This window comes from Sminthopsis crassicaudata, chromosome 5 (assembly GCF_048593235.1).
Source record: "Sminthopsis crassicaudata isolate SCR6 chromosome 5, ASM4859323v1, whole genome shotgun sequence".
Lineage (NCBI taxonomy): Eukaryota > Metazoa > Chordata > Mammalia > Dasyuromorphia > Dasyuridae > Sminthopsis > Sminthopsis crassicaudata.
The window spans coordinates 300,918,898-300,935,808 of record NC_133621.1 but is presented as its reverse complement, the minus strand read 5'-3'; the positions used below and the strand labels follow the sequence as shown (position 1 = coordinate 300,935,808).

The 16,911-nt window shown below is 43.0% G+C and overlaps 1 protein-coding gene across 8 annotated transcripts in view; it reads right to left on the bottom strand.

Annotated features, from left to right (window-relative positions):
* Positions 1–16,911, bottom strand: part of TNRC6B (trinucleotide repeat containing adaptor 6B) — a 206,005-nt gene that overhangs the window by 38,458 nt on the left and 150,636 nt on the right. For all 8 annotated transcript variants that reach the window (XM_074271770.1, XM_074271778.1, XM_074271773.1 and 5 more), the window contains 3 exons: positions 13,171–15,501; positions 12,095–12,253; positions 8,197–8,375 (listed from right to left, as the gene is read on the bottom strand). In XM_074271770.1, coding sequence (XP_074127871.1) covers positions 8,197–8,375; positions 12,095–12,253; positions 13,171–15,501 — 2,669 coding nt within the window. The remainder of the gene's footprint in view (positions 1–8,196; positions 8,376–12,094; positions 12,254–13,170; positions 15,502–16,911) is intronic.

Sequence of the window (16,911 nt, the reverse complement as noted above, 5' to 3'; positions counted from 1 at the left end):
TATGGGCTTCATAACAAAGATTTTGCCCCTTAACTTGGAAAAAAGAAAAGGGAAAGCAAAGATAAGAGAGTTGTAAGAGAAAAAACTGGAAAGGGAATTAACAGTCAGCTTGGCATAAGAGGTAGAAGATTTTGCTCAAGCAACAAATTCCCTGAAAATGAGAATGGTCCAAATAGACGCCACTGACGCCAAGAAGCAAAAATAAATACTGAAACAAATTCAAAAGAATGAAAAAGTATAAAAAATAAATGTATCTCGGAAAAGATTAAGGAGAAAAATTTAAGAACAATTGGACTATTTGAACATTCTGACCAAAAAAATCTAAATATTCTATTTCTTTTTTTTAATAATAGCTTTTCATTTGCAAAATACATGCAAAGATAGTTTTTAAAACTCACCCTTGTAAAATCTTGTGTTCCAAATTTTTCTCCCTCCTTTCTCCACATCCCCCCTCCCCTAGATGGCACGTAATCCAATTTATGTTAAACATGTGCAATTCCTCTATACATATTTCTATATTTTAACATGCTGCACAAGAAAAATAGGATCAAAAAAGGAAAAAAAATGAGAAAAAAAAGCAAGTAAACAATAACAAAAAGGTGAAAATATTAGTCATGATTGACATTCAGTACCCATAATCCTCTCTCTGGATGCAGATAGCTCTCTCCATCCTAAGTCTATCACCTCATTGTTGAAGAGAGCCATGTATATCAAAACTGATCATCACATAATTTTGTCATTGTTGTATACGATGATCTCCTGGTTCTGCTCATTTCACTCAGCATCAGTTCATGTAAGTTTCTCTAGGCCTCTCTGAAATCATCCTGCTGATCCTTTCTTATAGAACGATAATCTTCCATAACATTCATATACCATAACTTACTCAGCCACTCTCCTACTCATTGGACACCCACTCAGTTTCCAGTTTCTTGCCATTTCAAAAATGGCTGCCACAAACATTTTTGCCCACCATGTGGATCCTTTTTCCTTTTCCCCTCTTTGGAATATAGACCCAAGAGAGATACTACTGGGTCAAAGGGTATGCAAGTTTGATAACCTTTGGGCATACTTCCAAATTGCTCTCCAGAATAGTTGGATCAATTCACAAGTACACCAATAAAGCACTGGTGTCCAGTTCTCCCACACTGCCTCCAACATTTATCATTATCTTTTCCTGTCATCTCAGCCAATCTCAGAGGTGTAAAGTGGTACCTCAGAGTTGGACATTTTATTTCAAGAAATCTTAAAGAGAACTTTCTTAGGACCAAAAAGCAAAATAGAAAAAAACTACCAGTCACTTCCTAAAAAAAAAAAAAAGCAATATGAAAATTCCCAAGAATGTCAATACAAAAAAACCCAGAGTTTCCAGGTCAGAGAAAAATTAGTTCAAGCAGCCAGAAAGAAAGGAGGAGGAGTAACAGTGAGGATCACACATGATTGAGTAGCCACCATTATAAAGGAAGGGAGATTTGGAATACAATGCTCCAAAAGGAAAAAAAAAGAAAAAAAAAGAAAAAAAAAGAGGGAATTACAGCCAACAATGACTTAACCAGCAAAAGTGAGTATAATGTTACAGAGGAAAAGACAGCTTTTTAGTGAAATAAAGGACTGCCAAACATTTTTGAGAGACAAGAATTATGGAGAAAACACTGAAGTTTAAAAACAGGCGTCAAGATAAACATAAAAAGGCAAACACGAATGAACAACGATAAAGGACTAAACAAAGATAAACTGCTTACGTTCAAATATGGGGAAAGGATCCATGTGTCCTTCTGAAATTAAGAAAAATTATCTCACATAATCATATGCACACAGACACATCTGCCCAAAAGGAGGTGGTGATGGGAAGGAGGGGCTGACACTTGAACCTCACTCATCTAGACTAGTAAAAAGGAGGAGGAATACAAACACACATGCAGAGTTGGGTACAGAAATACATTTCACTCAACAATGAAAAAAGAAAAGGAAAGAAGGGAAGGAAAACCAGGGGAAGCATTAATTAAAGGAAATATCAGTCCTGAGCAAAACAGTCTCTAACAATGTTCAGCAATATTAATAGCTCTTTAGGGTGGTAAAAAATGGGAGTCTGAGGGAGGACCTATCCATTAGGGAATGAATAAACGAGTTATGACCTGCCAATTATGATGGGATACTACCTCTTGCGCTAAACTCTCATCAGCACATTTGATATTAGCTTCTTGGATTACAACAGGTTATGGGCATGTCATCAACAGGGAAATGCTTTCTTTTAATATTGTAGTAGTCTCCTAATTCTGCCGATCAATTTTGAAAACTGGTGGCAGCTTGCTTTGGGAAGCAACACTATTCTCTTTCTAAACCTTGGGCAAAATGAACTCTCAGTTAAATGCCTCAGTCTTTGCTCAATGATAACTTTATTGTTTAGGGAAGTGTGGTAAAATAAACATAGAGGTGCAATGGAAGAAGAGCGAGAAAGTGGATCTTGGCTGATTAAAATAAAATTTTAAAAAATTAAAAAAAAAAAAAAAAAAAAAAAAAAACTGGAAACGTTGATACACATAAATTCCTTGTGATGAAAAGACTGCCCCTCTCTCTGACAGCACAGTGATGGACTCGGGGTGTGTTTCTACAAGCTTATGTCAGATTTTGTTTTCCTTGCTTTCTCAATGGGTGAAGGGAAGTAGGAGGAAGGAAAGGCTCATCTTTGAAATTAAATTTAAATAAAATTTTAAAAAGTCTGTCTCGGACACTTGCTGTATTCCCTTGGGAAGTGATTTGGCCCCTAGTCTTTTTATCTGTAAAATGAAGAATCTGGACTTGATGGCTTCTGCCCCTTCCAGCCTCAGCTCTCTCATCTAATGACGGGGGCCCGTTCTACCAAAAATGGTTAAGAAGTCCTGATCTAACCATGGGATAGAAGGATGTCAAGAAGATACATTCACAACAGAACCCATTCCCCATGCAGCCAGAGTGGCTGGAGTGAGAGGGTGGTTCTGGGACCCACATGTCCCTCCCGCCAGTAGCACTGGCACATCCTGGGTAAGGGCCTCCCAGAGGCAGCAGTGCTGCTGCCTAGCCAGGCTCTTGGGAGAGTCTAGGGTGACAATTCTTATTAGATGTGCATTTTTTCAGATGGCCTGTGAGCGTAGCAGTCTCAAAGGTTCCCCAGGTTTTAGGTGGGAGAAGCTGAGGGCTTATCCAGCCCAGCCGGGGGGCCGCCAGGGAGAAGCTGGGCCTTTTTGGCCTTGATCCTTTCATCAAACACAGATGCAAAGAGGCAGACAACAAGTGGGAATGTGGGTCTTGGACTCGTAGTCACACAGGTCCTCAGCTCTGCCTCTGAGGATCCTGAGCCCCGCTCAGGTGATGCCTCTTCTTCCCATCTCCCACGCAAATGCCCTCGCTAGACATGTTGTTTTTCACTTTCTACATATGCATTATTTTCCTCAAGAGGTGGGAAGCTCCTCAATGGCAGAATGTTTTGCTCTTGTATTTTTCTCTCTGGCTCAATGACTGGCACACAGTAGGTGCTTAACAAACATTTACTTAATGGACAAACTTCCCTTCTTTCTAGTGAGTTGGCTAGGAGAGAAAAAGCCCATTTTCAGCCAGAAATTCTTTTGGCATTACATTCTTTAGGGCAGGATCAAAGCTACAGAGGCACAATATGAATCCAGAGCAACTAACAGAATTCAGTTGGATGCCTGAACCTCTGAAAGCTAAATAAGGGGTCACCTTTATCTGTCGCTTGCAGACAGATATAAAAAACTACCCTTACCTTAAAACACTAACAGAGGAGGTCAGTTTTCCTAATGCACTCAGATCCCTTTACTAATGTCTTCCTCTGAAGGCTCAGGGTGTAGGCAGATAGAGGAGACTTGGCTTCAGAAGATGCCCCAGTCCTCTCCACACAACCACAAGACCACAAGACAACCACAAGGAGGGCCCGGGGGCTTACAGTCTCACACTTTTTCTAAGGGCTTTTAGTTTTGCTGAATGTTTTCCCCCTTTACTCTTTGTCAAAAGTAAAGGACATATCCCTGAAAAGTGCAAAGGAGATACTGAGGAAATGTAGGGTATGTGGAGACAAGACACCGGTACAAATTTATTTTTCTTAGAAGTTGTGCTATAAAGATGCAGATTCTTTTCTGCCTTTCCAAAGATGAAAGGCATAAGTTTACCAGACCTAAAACCATATTATGAAGCAGTAGTCATCAAAACATTTGGAACTGGCTAAAAAATAGAGCAGCTGATCAGTGGAATAAATTAGGGTCAAATGACAAAATAGTTACTGGTTATAGTAATTTAGTGTTTGATAAACCCAAAGACCCCAGCTTCTGGGATAAGAACTCACTATTTGACAAAAATTGCTGGGAACACTGGAAAACAGTATGGCAGAAACTAGGGACTGACCAACACCTAACACCCTATGCTAAGGTCAAAATGGGTTTGTGATTTAGACATAAAGGGTGATACCATAAACAAATTAGGAGAATAAAAGACAGTCTGCCTCTCAGATCTGTAGAGAAGGAAGGAATTTATGGCCAAAGAAGAACTAGAAAACATCATGAAATGCAAAAATGGATAATTTTGTTTATATTAAATTAAAATGTTTTTGTACAAACAAAACCAATGCAGCCAAGATCAGAAGTGAAATAGAAAAAAACTGGGGGAAAAAACTCGTGTTTCTGATAAGAGTCTCATTTCTAAAATATGTAGAGAATTGACTCAAATTTATAAGAATACAAGCTGTTCCCCAGTTGATAAATGGTCAAAGGATATGAAGACAATTTTCAGATGAAGAAATTAAAACCATTTCTACTCATGAAAAAAATGCTCTAAGAATCACTATTGATCAAAGAAATGCAAATTAAGACAACTCTGAGGTACCACTTCACACCTCCCAGATCCTGTTACAATGACAGGAAAAGATGACGTTAAATGTTGGAGGGGATGTGGGAAAACTGGGACACTGATGCATTCTTGGTGGAGTTGTGAACTGATACAACCCTTCTGGAAAACAATTTCTAACTATGTCCAAAGAGCTATCAAACTGTGCATTCCTTTTGATTTAATAGTATCTCTCCTAGATCTGTATCCCAAAGGGATTATTTTTTTTTTTTAAAAGGGAAAAGAGGGGCAGCTAGGTAGTGCAGTAGATAAGGGCACCAGCCCAAAAGTCAGTAGGACCCAAGTTCAAATCTGACCTCAGACACACTTCCTAGCTGTGTGATCCTGGGCAAGTCACTTAATCCCAATTGCCCTAGCAAAATAAATAAATGGATGAATGAATAAAAGGGGAAAGCCATGTGCAAAAAAAATGTTTGTAACAGTTCTTTTTGTAGCGATAGAGAACTGGAAACTGAATAGATGTCCATCAGTTAGGGAATGGCTGAATAAGTTATGGTATGTGAATATAATGGAATATTATTGTTCTATAAGAAATGATCAAGCAGGATCATTTCAGAAAGCTTCAAGTTCATGTAAATCTTTGCAGGCCTAAGTGAAGTGAGTAGAACCGAGAGAACATTGTACAAGTAACAAGATTATGTGATAATCAATTGTGATGGACTTGGATCTTTTCAACAATGAGGTGATTCAGCCAATTCCAACAGACTTGTGATGGAGAGAGTCATTCACATCCAGAGAGAGAATGATGGAGGTTGAATGTGGATAAAAGTATAGTATTCAATTTTGTTGTTGTTGTTATTGTTTGTTTGCTTTTTCCCCCCTTTCGATCTAATTTTTCTCATGCAGCATGACATATGTGGAAATATATTTAAAAGGACTGCACATATTTAAGCTTTGTCAGATCACTTGCCTAGAGGAAGGAGGTGATGGGGAGGGAGCAAAGTTTGAACACAATGTTTTGCAAGAGTGAATGTTGAAAATTATCTTGGCATATATTTTGAAAAATAAAGAGCTATTATTATTATAAAATTTTTTTTTAAAAAGAAAAGTATTCTACATGGCCCTGGCGATGGACCCAGCTAGCTCAGCTTGAAAATGCTTACTGCCAGTTTGGCGGGCCACAGGATGATCAGTTTTTTGTCCAATGCACTCTCAAAGACCCATCTATTATCGGCTAGAGAAAAATAATTTGTTGTGAAGAGGGAGTCAGAAGGACAAAATTATACATCCTTTACAGAAAATACGATTCTAACTTTCTAGAAGCTCCTGAGATATCAGCTAAGTGGTGCAGTGGAGAGAGCACCAGCCCTGAAGTGAGGAGTACCTGAGTTCAAATCTGGCCTTAGACACTTAACACTTCCTGACTGTGTAACCCTGGGCAAGTCACTTAACCTCAGCCTCAGGGGGGGGGGGGGGGGGAAGATGAACTTTAGTTTGATGGGAAAATATCTTTAACCTTGTTTCCTTCATTAATCATAATTTCAGGATAGTGATCTTCAATCACTAAAGTCATTATATCATCTTTCTTTGGTGGTTCTTTACTTTTCAAAGCATTCTATGCAGAGCTAATGTACTTCAAGAACCATTTTCCTACTTTGTAAACTCTTCACTTAACAACCACGCATTTGAGGTCAATAATCTGAGTTAGCCCTAGGCCTGTATCCCAAAAAGATCATGAAAGAGAAAAGGACCCACATATATAAAAATGTTTGTGGCAGCTCTTTTTTTGTGGCAAGAAACTGAAAATTAAGTGGACGCTCATCAGTTGGGGAATGATTGAATAAGTTACGGTATATGAATATTCTATAAGAAATGATCAGCAGGATGATTTCAGAAAGGCCTGGAAAGGTTTACATGAATTGATGCTGAGTAGAGCCAAGAGAACATTGTACCCAGCAATGATAAGATTACGCGATGATCAACTCCGATGGTCATGGCTCTTTTCAACAATGAGGTGATTCAGGCCAATTCCTAACAGACTTGTGATGAAGAGAGTCATCTGTATCAGAAAGAGGACTATGGGAACTGAATTGTCGGTCACAACATAGTATTTTCATCTTTTATTATGGTTGTTTGCTTGCCTTTTTTCCCCCTCATTTTTTCCCTCTGATCTGATTTTTTTTGTGCAGTATAATTAATGTGGAAATATGTATAGAGGAATTAAACGTTTAACACATATTGAGATTGCTTGCTGACCAGGAGAAGGGACTGGGGGAAAAAAGGGAGAAAAATTTGTAACACCAGGTTTTGCAAGGGTAAATGCTGCAAACTATCTTTGCATGTATTTTGAAAATTAGGAGCTATTATCAAATAAAATTTTTTTAGAAAAATCGATAAGCAGGTTGATTTCAGAAAATCCTAGAAAGACTTACATGACCTGATGCTGACTGAAGTGAGCAGAACCAAGAGAACATACTGTACCTAATTAACAAAAAATTTTGTGTTAACTATGATAGACTTGGCTCTTTTCAACAATGTGGTGATTCAAGGCAATTCCAATAGATTTGGGATGGAAAATGCCACGTGCATTCAGAGAAAGAACTATGGAGCCTGACTGTGGTTAAAAGTATATTATTTTCATCTTTTTTGTTTGCTTGCTTTTTTTTTCCTCTTAATAGTTTTTTCTCCCTTTGATCTGATTTTTTCTTGTACAGCATGACAAATGTGGAAATATGTTCAAAAGAATTGCATTAATTTAACCTATTTCAGATTACTTGCTGTCTTGAGGAGAGGGAGCAGTAAGGGAAAGAGAGAAATGTGGAACACAAACAAGAAAGAAAAAAATGGGAACACAAATTTCAGCATTACAAAAATGAATGTTGAAAACTATCTTGACATGTATTTGGAAAAGAAAAATATTACTGAGGGGGAAAAAGAACTTGAGTTAGCTATCTAGATCTGACTTCGACTATGTACATTAACAGCTTCCAACAAAAATTTAAAATTAAAAAAATAAAAACAGAATACCCTAAGTTTTAGTAAACTGTTTATGCTTAGGTGCTACTCATTAGACTTTACCTACCCTCAAAATACAGACCAGCTAGTCAAGGACAAAAAATGGTGGATGAGGAGATGATTAACAGGAAAAAGATACATAATCTCTACCATGAGTCACCATGGCTAACTGGCCAACCAGGTGCAATGAATTTTTTGGCCATGATGAATCATGTCATAGATTAAAAGGAACCAAATCTAGCATCTCTTGAGGACAGAGCTAGTAAAATGTCCACTTTCCCAACCCTTTTATAAATGAATCTGATAGAATCAGCACATATGGATCGATCCTCCCTTGCAAACCCTTTTTACCTTCATTTGTTGTTTCTTGCCTCCTTGCCCCCAGCCTGCTGAATTATGAGAGGAGCTGCTTCCCTGAGAGCCTGCGGTGTTCCAAACTCCTCCATCGTCATCTTCTTCCCAGCTGGGATGGCGGGTCCCTGTCACCGGCCCATCGCTCTCCCCCCATCCATCTTGCATAGATTTGGAGTCTTTAAGGAAAAAAAAATAATTCAACATTCAGTACTCATAGCCAGGGGCCTAAGAAGGCTTCGCCACAGAGCTGTCCTACCACTGTTGCCGAGTCTAACCCAATGTATTGTGTCTCCCTTACCTAGCATGGCATCAGTGCCCTTCTCTCTGGAGAGTCAGACCCGCTCACGTTCAATGAGCGGTTGTTCCCCAGTAGCCCAGTGACAAACACAGGACAGGCTGTGTCACCACTTTGTGGAGGAGGAAACTGAAGTACCAAAATGACACGTGGGGTAGGGAGAAGGGAAGCAACCCTCAGCTCAGGGGCTCTGCCCACCCCGGATACATATACTATGGATGTCTTAGATTCTGTCTGGATAAAACTCTGGGTACTGCAGATCTGGGGTCCCATGGAATTCCTCATTTGAAATGTAGGAGAAGAGAAAAGAGGGCCAAGAAAATCTGACTGTAGGAGAAGGAAAATAGAATGTGTAGGACAGGGACGCAGAGGAGATCGCTGGGAATTTGTTAGAGGTGAATGGGGTTTGGGCAGAAAAATTGAGGCAATAAAGTTTGGGAGAGAGAGAGAAGAGATAGGAACAGAGGGAGTCTACCCAAGAGGGAGAGTCTTCCATTGAAATCTAGCTCTTGTTCCTCAGAAGTTAGGGAAAGAAACAGGACGTCATTGCTTGAGTGGTACTAGCTCTCTCCACAGGCAGAGGTCTTCAACAGCTTTTAGATTAAGGCCAAATTGTTTAATAATACAAGGTAGTTGGGGAAAGTTTTAAGTTCAATTTGGAAAAAAAAATTACATTAATGCAAACCAAGTCTGCAAAGAAAATTCCATTTCCTAAAATCACAAAGTATGTGAAGAGAGGGCAATAAAGTTAAGTCATTTAAATCTCTTTATTGCAGAAATGCGGCACTTTCTGGCCTGTTCCCAATTCCATCACAGTTCACTGCTGTTTCTATGAGACTAACAGCTGTGACGATACCCACAAAGGGCCATTCGGATGTGCCAGGCTGATTCCCATATGATGGGCTCTATCGCATCCCAAACGATGCCCTGACTGAAGTGGTCCATCTTACTACTTTTGGTAACCCAGGACAATGGCATCAGGAGAGTCCAGAGAGTACCTCTCCCTCCCCACCAGCCCTCTACCCATCTGTCTCATTGACAGAAGTAACAGTGACGAATAACAGAAAATGTTCTCCCTTTGAGTACAGCCCCTAGGGTGGACTTTTAGATACACAAGACTAAGTAACAATGTATATGATTGAGATTGAGTAGAAACGTGGATAAGGTTTCCTTTGGTATTCAGAGAAAAAGTGGCACTTTCAAAGATCTGGGGGAAAACCTACACAAAATACTATTTCTGAGTAAGCCTTAAGATAAGCCACTATCTACCTACCTATCTCTACATAGAAACACCTATAAATAAACTAGAAAGCAAAGGAACACAGAGCAAGAAATTTGAAATCTACTTGAAGGAACAACAAACTATCAGGAAAAGTAAAGATCTGGTTTGGGGTAGGGAACACATAGGAAGGGCTATAATTATGGCTGAAGGGCTAGCCTGGATCTGCCTGACCCTAGAGGGCAGAGGTTATTGGGAGGAAGAACTCTTCTCAATAGGAAGAGGATCTTTTTCAGCAATCCATACTTTCTAAACCTAAGGGGCTGTTTGTGTCTGGGACACTGGAGGAAAGGGAAGAGAGGGGGCAGGAAATGGGGCTTGCCTATTTCATGGAGGGGTTGGACCACAAAAACTCCAAAGTCCTAAGACCACAGAAGATCCTATTCATCGCAAAGACTAAAATTTGAAAAAGTTTTGTTCAGAGAATTAGCAAAACAGGCCAATAACTTGTAACTTTGCTTGGGGCAAAGGCCTATTTTGGGCACACATAGGATTCTGGGTAAGGATGCTATCATAAACACTCTGGAGCAGACATTCTCACATGGTCACCTGAAGCTGGAAGGGTGATTCTCCGAGTCTGAAGTAGGGTCAAGACAATGGAATGGGAGAATGGAAGAAGGGAGAGCTTAGCTTTGGGAGAGTTCTATAAAACTGGGCTAGGGGACACTGGCTTTCAACATCAAAAAAACCAAAAAAACAAAACCATCTCTCCCATAGAAATTGAACTCTGATTTTATCAGCAAAGCCAGAGTAAAAACTAGAATGTTCATGAATATACTCGAGGGGCACTTTATCGGGGACATATCTATTGTCCAAAGCAAAAGATGACTGATCTTTCAAGACTAAGGAGGTCAACTTACTTGCAGACATAGCAAACCACTTAGTTTTTAAGTTTTCTGTCTTTCTGGCAGGACCAAGCCTTTCCAGTTCAGACAAGATCCTCCTTCTAATTATGGAGTCATCTGATGTTGAACTGAGAATGAACAAAAGCAACCAATGTTCACTGATACACTATTCTCCAAGATTTGAGAGGTTCTTTAGATTTACTCACATAATCAAACAAAGGGATAACACAATAAAATTGCTACTGGAAAGAAAATAGACACTGGAAAAGTTTGGAGAGGCTGAAAACAACTGAAAATGGGCACTTGGTATAATCTGCTCGATACGACCACAAATTCTACAACCGGGCCTGTTGTCGTGACAGCAGCTCCAGAGGAGGCAGAGGCCCCAGGTGAGTGTCTGCCCGGCCCAAGAAGACCACCTTCCTTTACCTGTACCATCTCCAGTGAGGAGTCACTACTTGGAGAGCTCCCTCGAGCGCCACTTATGGACTCCCATTCTGCTGTCAGAGTATTCTCATTTGGAGGACATTTTCCTTTATCAAGACTAATAATATCTGCTTCTCCAAAACAGAGCCTCTGCGCCTAAAATCTACCCTCTATGGCCAAATAACATGATTTTCCCCTCTGGTTGGAAATATTTAAAACACACACAGACACACAAAGAGAGAAACAGACACAGGTAGAAAAAAAAAAAAGCAGAGGGAGAGAGATGAAGGAGACAGAAAAGGGCAGAGGAGACAGGGAGAGATAGAGAGAATCAGACACAGAGAAGGAGGGAGAGAGCAGACACAAAAGAGAGGAATACAGAAGAAAGGCTCTCTTGGAGGTAACTATCTCTCTGGGTGTTTATGTCTGAAACACAAGCATATGGAAAAATCAGGATAGAGGAGGGAACAACAGCATACACCCAGTGAAAAGAGATCACCTCGCTACTTTGCACAGGAATGAGATGATCTGAATGTTATAAATTATACATGCATAGCATAAGAATGTTCCAGGTGAGAGAGAGAAGACCTAAATTATTATACATTATTATGAAGTCAGCATGTCAATAGCCTTGACTGAAAATTCTAACCCTCCAAGGATTTTACATTATACATTTTGTAGCTCAGAACATCCAGAGCCCCCATTTAGGCAATCCTGGCTTCCAAGTTTGTCGAGCACTTTTCTCATACCATCTGGTGAGGGAGCAGTACCTACATTATCCCTGTTTCTCTGATAAGAAAGAAGCTGAAAACCCACGTAAGGCAGACGGTGAAAGGACCAAAGGAAAATTCATTACCAGGCCTTGTGATTCCAGGGCCCATGCTCTGACCATCATTCCTGACCTCAGTATGCCCAGCTATAGGTAACCCATTTTTGCAGCTCTAAAATTCTGGAACCATCCAAACGTGGTGTCAGACTGAATCACCCATGCAACCCTCCCCACACTAGAGAATTACAGGACCCCCAGGTGCCAACCCCGCCCATACTCACTGGGTTTCATGGCATTCGGAGCACTGGAGGGGGCGCTACCCCAGCCTGTAGAGGATGCTCCCGTCTCATCCATGTCACCCCACCCAGGGCTGGCTTCGTTTGGCTCACCCCAAGCTGATGTACCATTATCTGGAGCAGGTGGTGTGCTTTTGCTCCAGACTACAAAGAGAAAGAAAATTTGGGTTTTTTTGAGATTAAACATCATTTGCTAAGTAAAGCAATTTCTTGCCATTTAATAAAGTACCATTTAAATATGTCTGGGTTCTCAGTCTCTTGTAGAAAAATACTAGGCTAAAATGGACATGCTAGAGGATCACCATCTCTGTGTCTTGAGCAAGTTTTTGCTATTTTATTTATTTATTTATTTTACTAAATTAAGGAGCTGAGTGAATACCCCTATGGATTATACTTGGAGTCTTGCAAAACAAGCAGCACAAGCTGCGAATTCCAAACCCAGCATCATGAATGACCAAGGTTTCAGCCTCAAAACAAAGAACAAGAGGTGAGAAATGGGGGCTCATCATCATCCCTATGATATTGAATGGAACCATTCTTCTGAAGGCCTGCAAAATCCTTGCACCCAAAAGACCAGCAGGGAGAGCAAGGCTTCAGAAGCCCTTGGACAGCCTTCCTATCACTGACAGAGCTGGAAAAAAGCCCCAGAGGTAAGCAAACACAGGGCCCTCACATTTTACAAAAAAAGGAATGGGCCTAGAGAGTTCAATGACCTCTCAGCCAGTAGCACGGATGGCCCCCATTCTTCCTTGCTCCCCCAGTAATCTACGTTGTGAGAAACAACCCCGAATCATTGGGCAAAGCCAGAGTTAGCAGACATGACCCTCGTTTCTTCCTGGGACTAAATACTTATAAGCCCCCCTCTCCCCCCAAGTTGGTGATCAAATCCTCTCATGAGATCCAAATCATGGCAGCTGCCTCCTTGGAGGAGCCGAGCCAAACCAGGCCCCTTTCACTGCGGGGAAGCCTGAGACCCCGGGGGTGGGTATGACCCCGAGCCACCAAGCGCCACCTTTTCAATCCCGGCCCAGCGGCGTGGGGAGGGAGCGGCTCAGACTGACCTGATGATGCTTTGCTCGTCATCTGGGTGGGCAGGCTTTGTTCTCGTGGGGCCTGACCCCCCTGAGAATTCTTGTCCCACAGGTTCACATTCTTGTAGTTGTAACTGCTCGGGTCTCCCCAGGCTGACGTGCCGTCATCAATGTCCATCTTCCTGCTGATGGACTGAGGGGAAGGCTCTTCCCAGCCGCTGGGCTCCTCGTCCTTGGAGGACGAGGGCTGCGGCCCGCCGCTCCAGCTGGGGTTGGGGGGGCGCCCGTTGCCCGGCGGGGGTGGTTGGGGCGGGGCTCCCCAGGAGCTGGAGGCCTCCTGCTGCGGCGGTGGCGGCGGAGGCGGCTGCTGCTGCGGCGGCTGTTGGTGCTGTTTGTTCCAGGAATTGGACTGCCGGGCCGTCTCGTTCGTCCAGGCCGGAGACCTTTTGCAATCGTCCCATCCGCTTTTTGACGCCAAGTTTGCATTCCCACCGTTTCCCCAAGTCCCGATTTCATTCTGGCCTCCTTCACCCCAACCAGAAGCCGGTTTACTTCCCGATCCCTCCCAGTTACTGTTCTTTGACTGATCGACTTCTTCTCCCCATCCGTTCTTTCCCGACGTCCATCCTTGGCTAGGCTGGCGCCCTCCCCAGCCCTGATCTTTGCCAGAATTGTCGTTCCACGAGGAAGACGCCTTCTCCTCTGGTCTCGCTGCTCCCCAGTTGGAGGAGTTATTGTTCTTATAATCGTTCCATCCCCCCGTGTTTTTGGGGTCCTTCCATTCTGTAGGGGTCGAGAGCTCACCCCATCCAGACTTGATTTGATTGCTTTGGCTGGGTCCGTCTCCCCAGCCCCCTGAGTTCTTTGTCTGTGTGGTAGAGCTCTCCCACCCCTCCGTCCCTTTGTCAGATTTCCCCTCGGGCCTCGGCATCTCTTCGATATCCCAAATCGTATCCTGTTTAATTTGAGTTTGGCCCCAGCCGGTGTTGGACAGCACCCGGGGGTCCAGGTCGGTCCGGCTCAGCAGAGTCTGCAAGACCGCCTGGCTGTCGGGATGGTTGGGCCTGTATGAGCGGCGCCCGGAATTGTGACTGTCGCTGCTTCCTGCTTTGTGGTTGCTTCCAGTGCTCTGACCGCCAACCTCGCTTCCTGTGGAGCTCGAAGATCTCCCCCAACAGGGAGCCTGGGAATTGCCTTGGTTTTCAGGGAGGGGGTGGCCCTTTGGATTGTCCCATGCTCCAGTGCTAGAATTTGGTTGGTTTGGACCACTCCATTCTCCAATCTTTAACTCGTCAGACCCAGGCGGCTGTTTCCATTCTCCCTGAGAGACCCCAGATGTCATTTTGTTCCCTTCACCCCATTTGCTTTCGTTTGGGTCCGGCGGGCCAAAGTTCCAGGACCCACCAGCCGTAGACCTGCCACTGTTCTCCCAAGAGTCATTTTTGGAGCCAGCAGATTTCTGGACAGAGGAGCCTTTCCAGGCATCCTCTCGCTCCTTTCCATTGTTCCCATTGTTTCCAGAGTTGCTTTGTCCAGAGACGGTGTCAGTTCCAGAAGCCCCCCTGCCTGTACCCCGAGCCCCAGCATTCCCCGGCTGCCTGTCTCCAGTGCTCTGTGAAGGGGCATCCGTGCCCCGGGAGCAGCCCCCCAAGCCCGCCCCAAAGGGCACCCCCTTGTTCTCAGGGGGGTTTGGTGAGCTTAAGTTCAAGGAGTTAGTGTTTCCATTTTTTGGTCCATCAGTGTTATGAACTGGAGCCTGTTCTCGGCCAGAGACGACATAGTTCACCCCGGCGCCGCTCTCCATCTTGGCTGCCTGTGCGCCGGGGCTGCCGCTCTCGGCCTCCGGGGCTCCCTTCCGATTGCCGCTCTCCTGTACCAGTGCGGGCCAGGCAGACGGGTTGCTATTTGGGTTGAAGTTGCTGAAGCCCGAAGCAGGACCGAGCCGCTCCTGACCCCCCACGCTCCTCCAGTTCCCAAGTGCGTTGTTGCTTTCTGCAGCAGAGATGGAAGGTGGAACAGACTTGGCCTTGGGGTCAGACTTCCAGACCCCAAGATTACATTCGTTCCCAGAACTCCCGGAGGGGCCCTGGCTTCCTTTTCCTTTGTGACTAGTGGTGCTTCCTGGCAGAGGGCTTTTCTCAGAGCCAGGGTTCGAGGCACTGTTGTTCTCGGTGGTGTTCTCGGAAGGAGCCTCAGGGTCTTTGCTGGCAATACAAGGCCACTCTTCCATGTCAGACCCGTCTACAATCACCTTGTCCCAGGTGGGAGTGGGGTTGGCAGCAGCGCCGTTGCTGGAGGAGGCTCCTGGGCCCCAAGTGGAATTTGCATAATTTGAAGCAGCAGCACCTCCAATGGATGAATCTGAAAAAGAGATTTTGTCATTTGCACAGTTCCCCAGATTAGCTATTTTTATTCATCCAATTATTTTCTGAATTTTAATTTACAACCAAGTCTTATTAAACGATGGGAACATTTTTACAAAAAAAAAGCCATGACAAGAATGGGAGCACAGAAAGCATTAACTAACAGGTGAGTCTTGTGTTTTAAGACGACAACTAACAATTTAACATAGACTTTAACATATTTAACATGAATGGGACTGCCTGCCATCTAGGGGAGGGGGTGGAGGGAAGGGAAAAGTTGGAACAGGAGGTTTTGCAAGGGTCAATGCTGAAAAATTACCCATTCATATGTCTTGTAAATAAAAAGCTATAATTAAAGAAAAAAAAAAAAGACGATAACTAACAGTTTATCTAAAAGTAGGGTTTCTTAGTTTGAACCCTACTTCTTTATTTCTAAGGCAGGAGGAACTCTTGCAGAAACCCTGTCCCATCCCCGAAGTTTTGCTAAGATCCACCTTTAAATATCTTAACATAAAAAATGTTATCTTTATTTAGGGTGATGTGATAAGCAGGAGACAATGGAAGTGTTTGGGATCCATAGTACTGGTAGAATTGTTCAGACAGGTGAATGAAGTCTAAATAAAGGCTGGGAATTTCACATCCCAATACAATAAAGGCATTTGAAAACTTTGCTTTACTTAATATTAATAAATTTCTCTCTTCAAGACTTAAGCAAAAAGTTTCATCTTCAGCTTTCTGGTGTAATTATTCTAAAAGAACGCTGAGTAACGTCCAAGAATGGAGACGTCGGGCTCTATAAGACAGGGCACACCGGGATGGATAAAAGCCACTGGCCGCTTCTTAATGGCCCTGCCACCAGGCTTTGTGCCCGGGTCCAGCTGCTTCCAAGTCACAGCCCAGGTGGGACACATCCACCTCAAATATAGGGAACAGGCCTGGGCTGCTTCTTGTTGGTCTTCGGTGTGTATTCTTTCATCATAAGAACCATCATGTAATCCTGAAATTTTATATGCACAGATACAGATGGACTGTACCATCCCAGCATGCACTTCTGACTGATCCCTTTAGTCAGACAACATGGCACCTTCTTGACAACCAATCAACAAACCTTGTCCAACAGCTTACAGTGTGCCACGTACATGTTGGGGGTAGAAGGATATACAGGAATTTGCATTTTATCAGGGGAAACCACATGTATATGTAAATTAATTATCAAATGGACACAAAGTACATTCAAGATCATTTGAGGGGAAGGAAGGGGAAAGACGGACACTATTAGCAAGTAGCTGGGGAAAGGGGACTCAAGCACTTGGTGGTTACTTGATCCTAAAATCTGCTATTCTGGAGATTTCTTTTTCTGCCTCTTTTCTGAAAACGACCTCCAAATTTTTTTTAAAGGCCATACCAA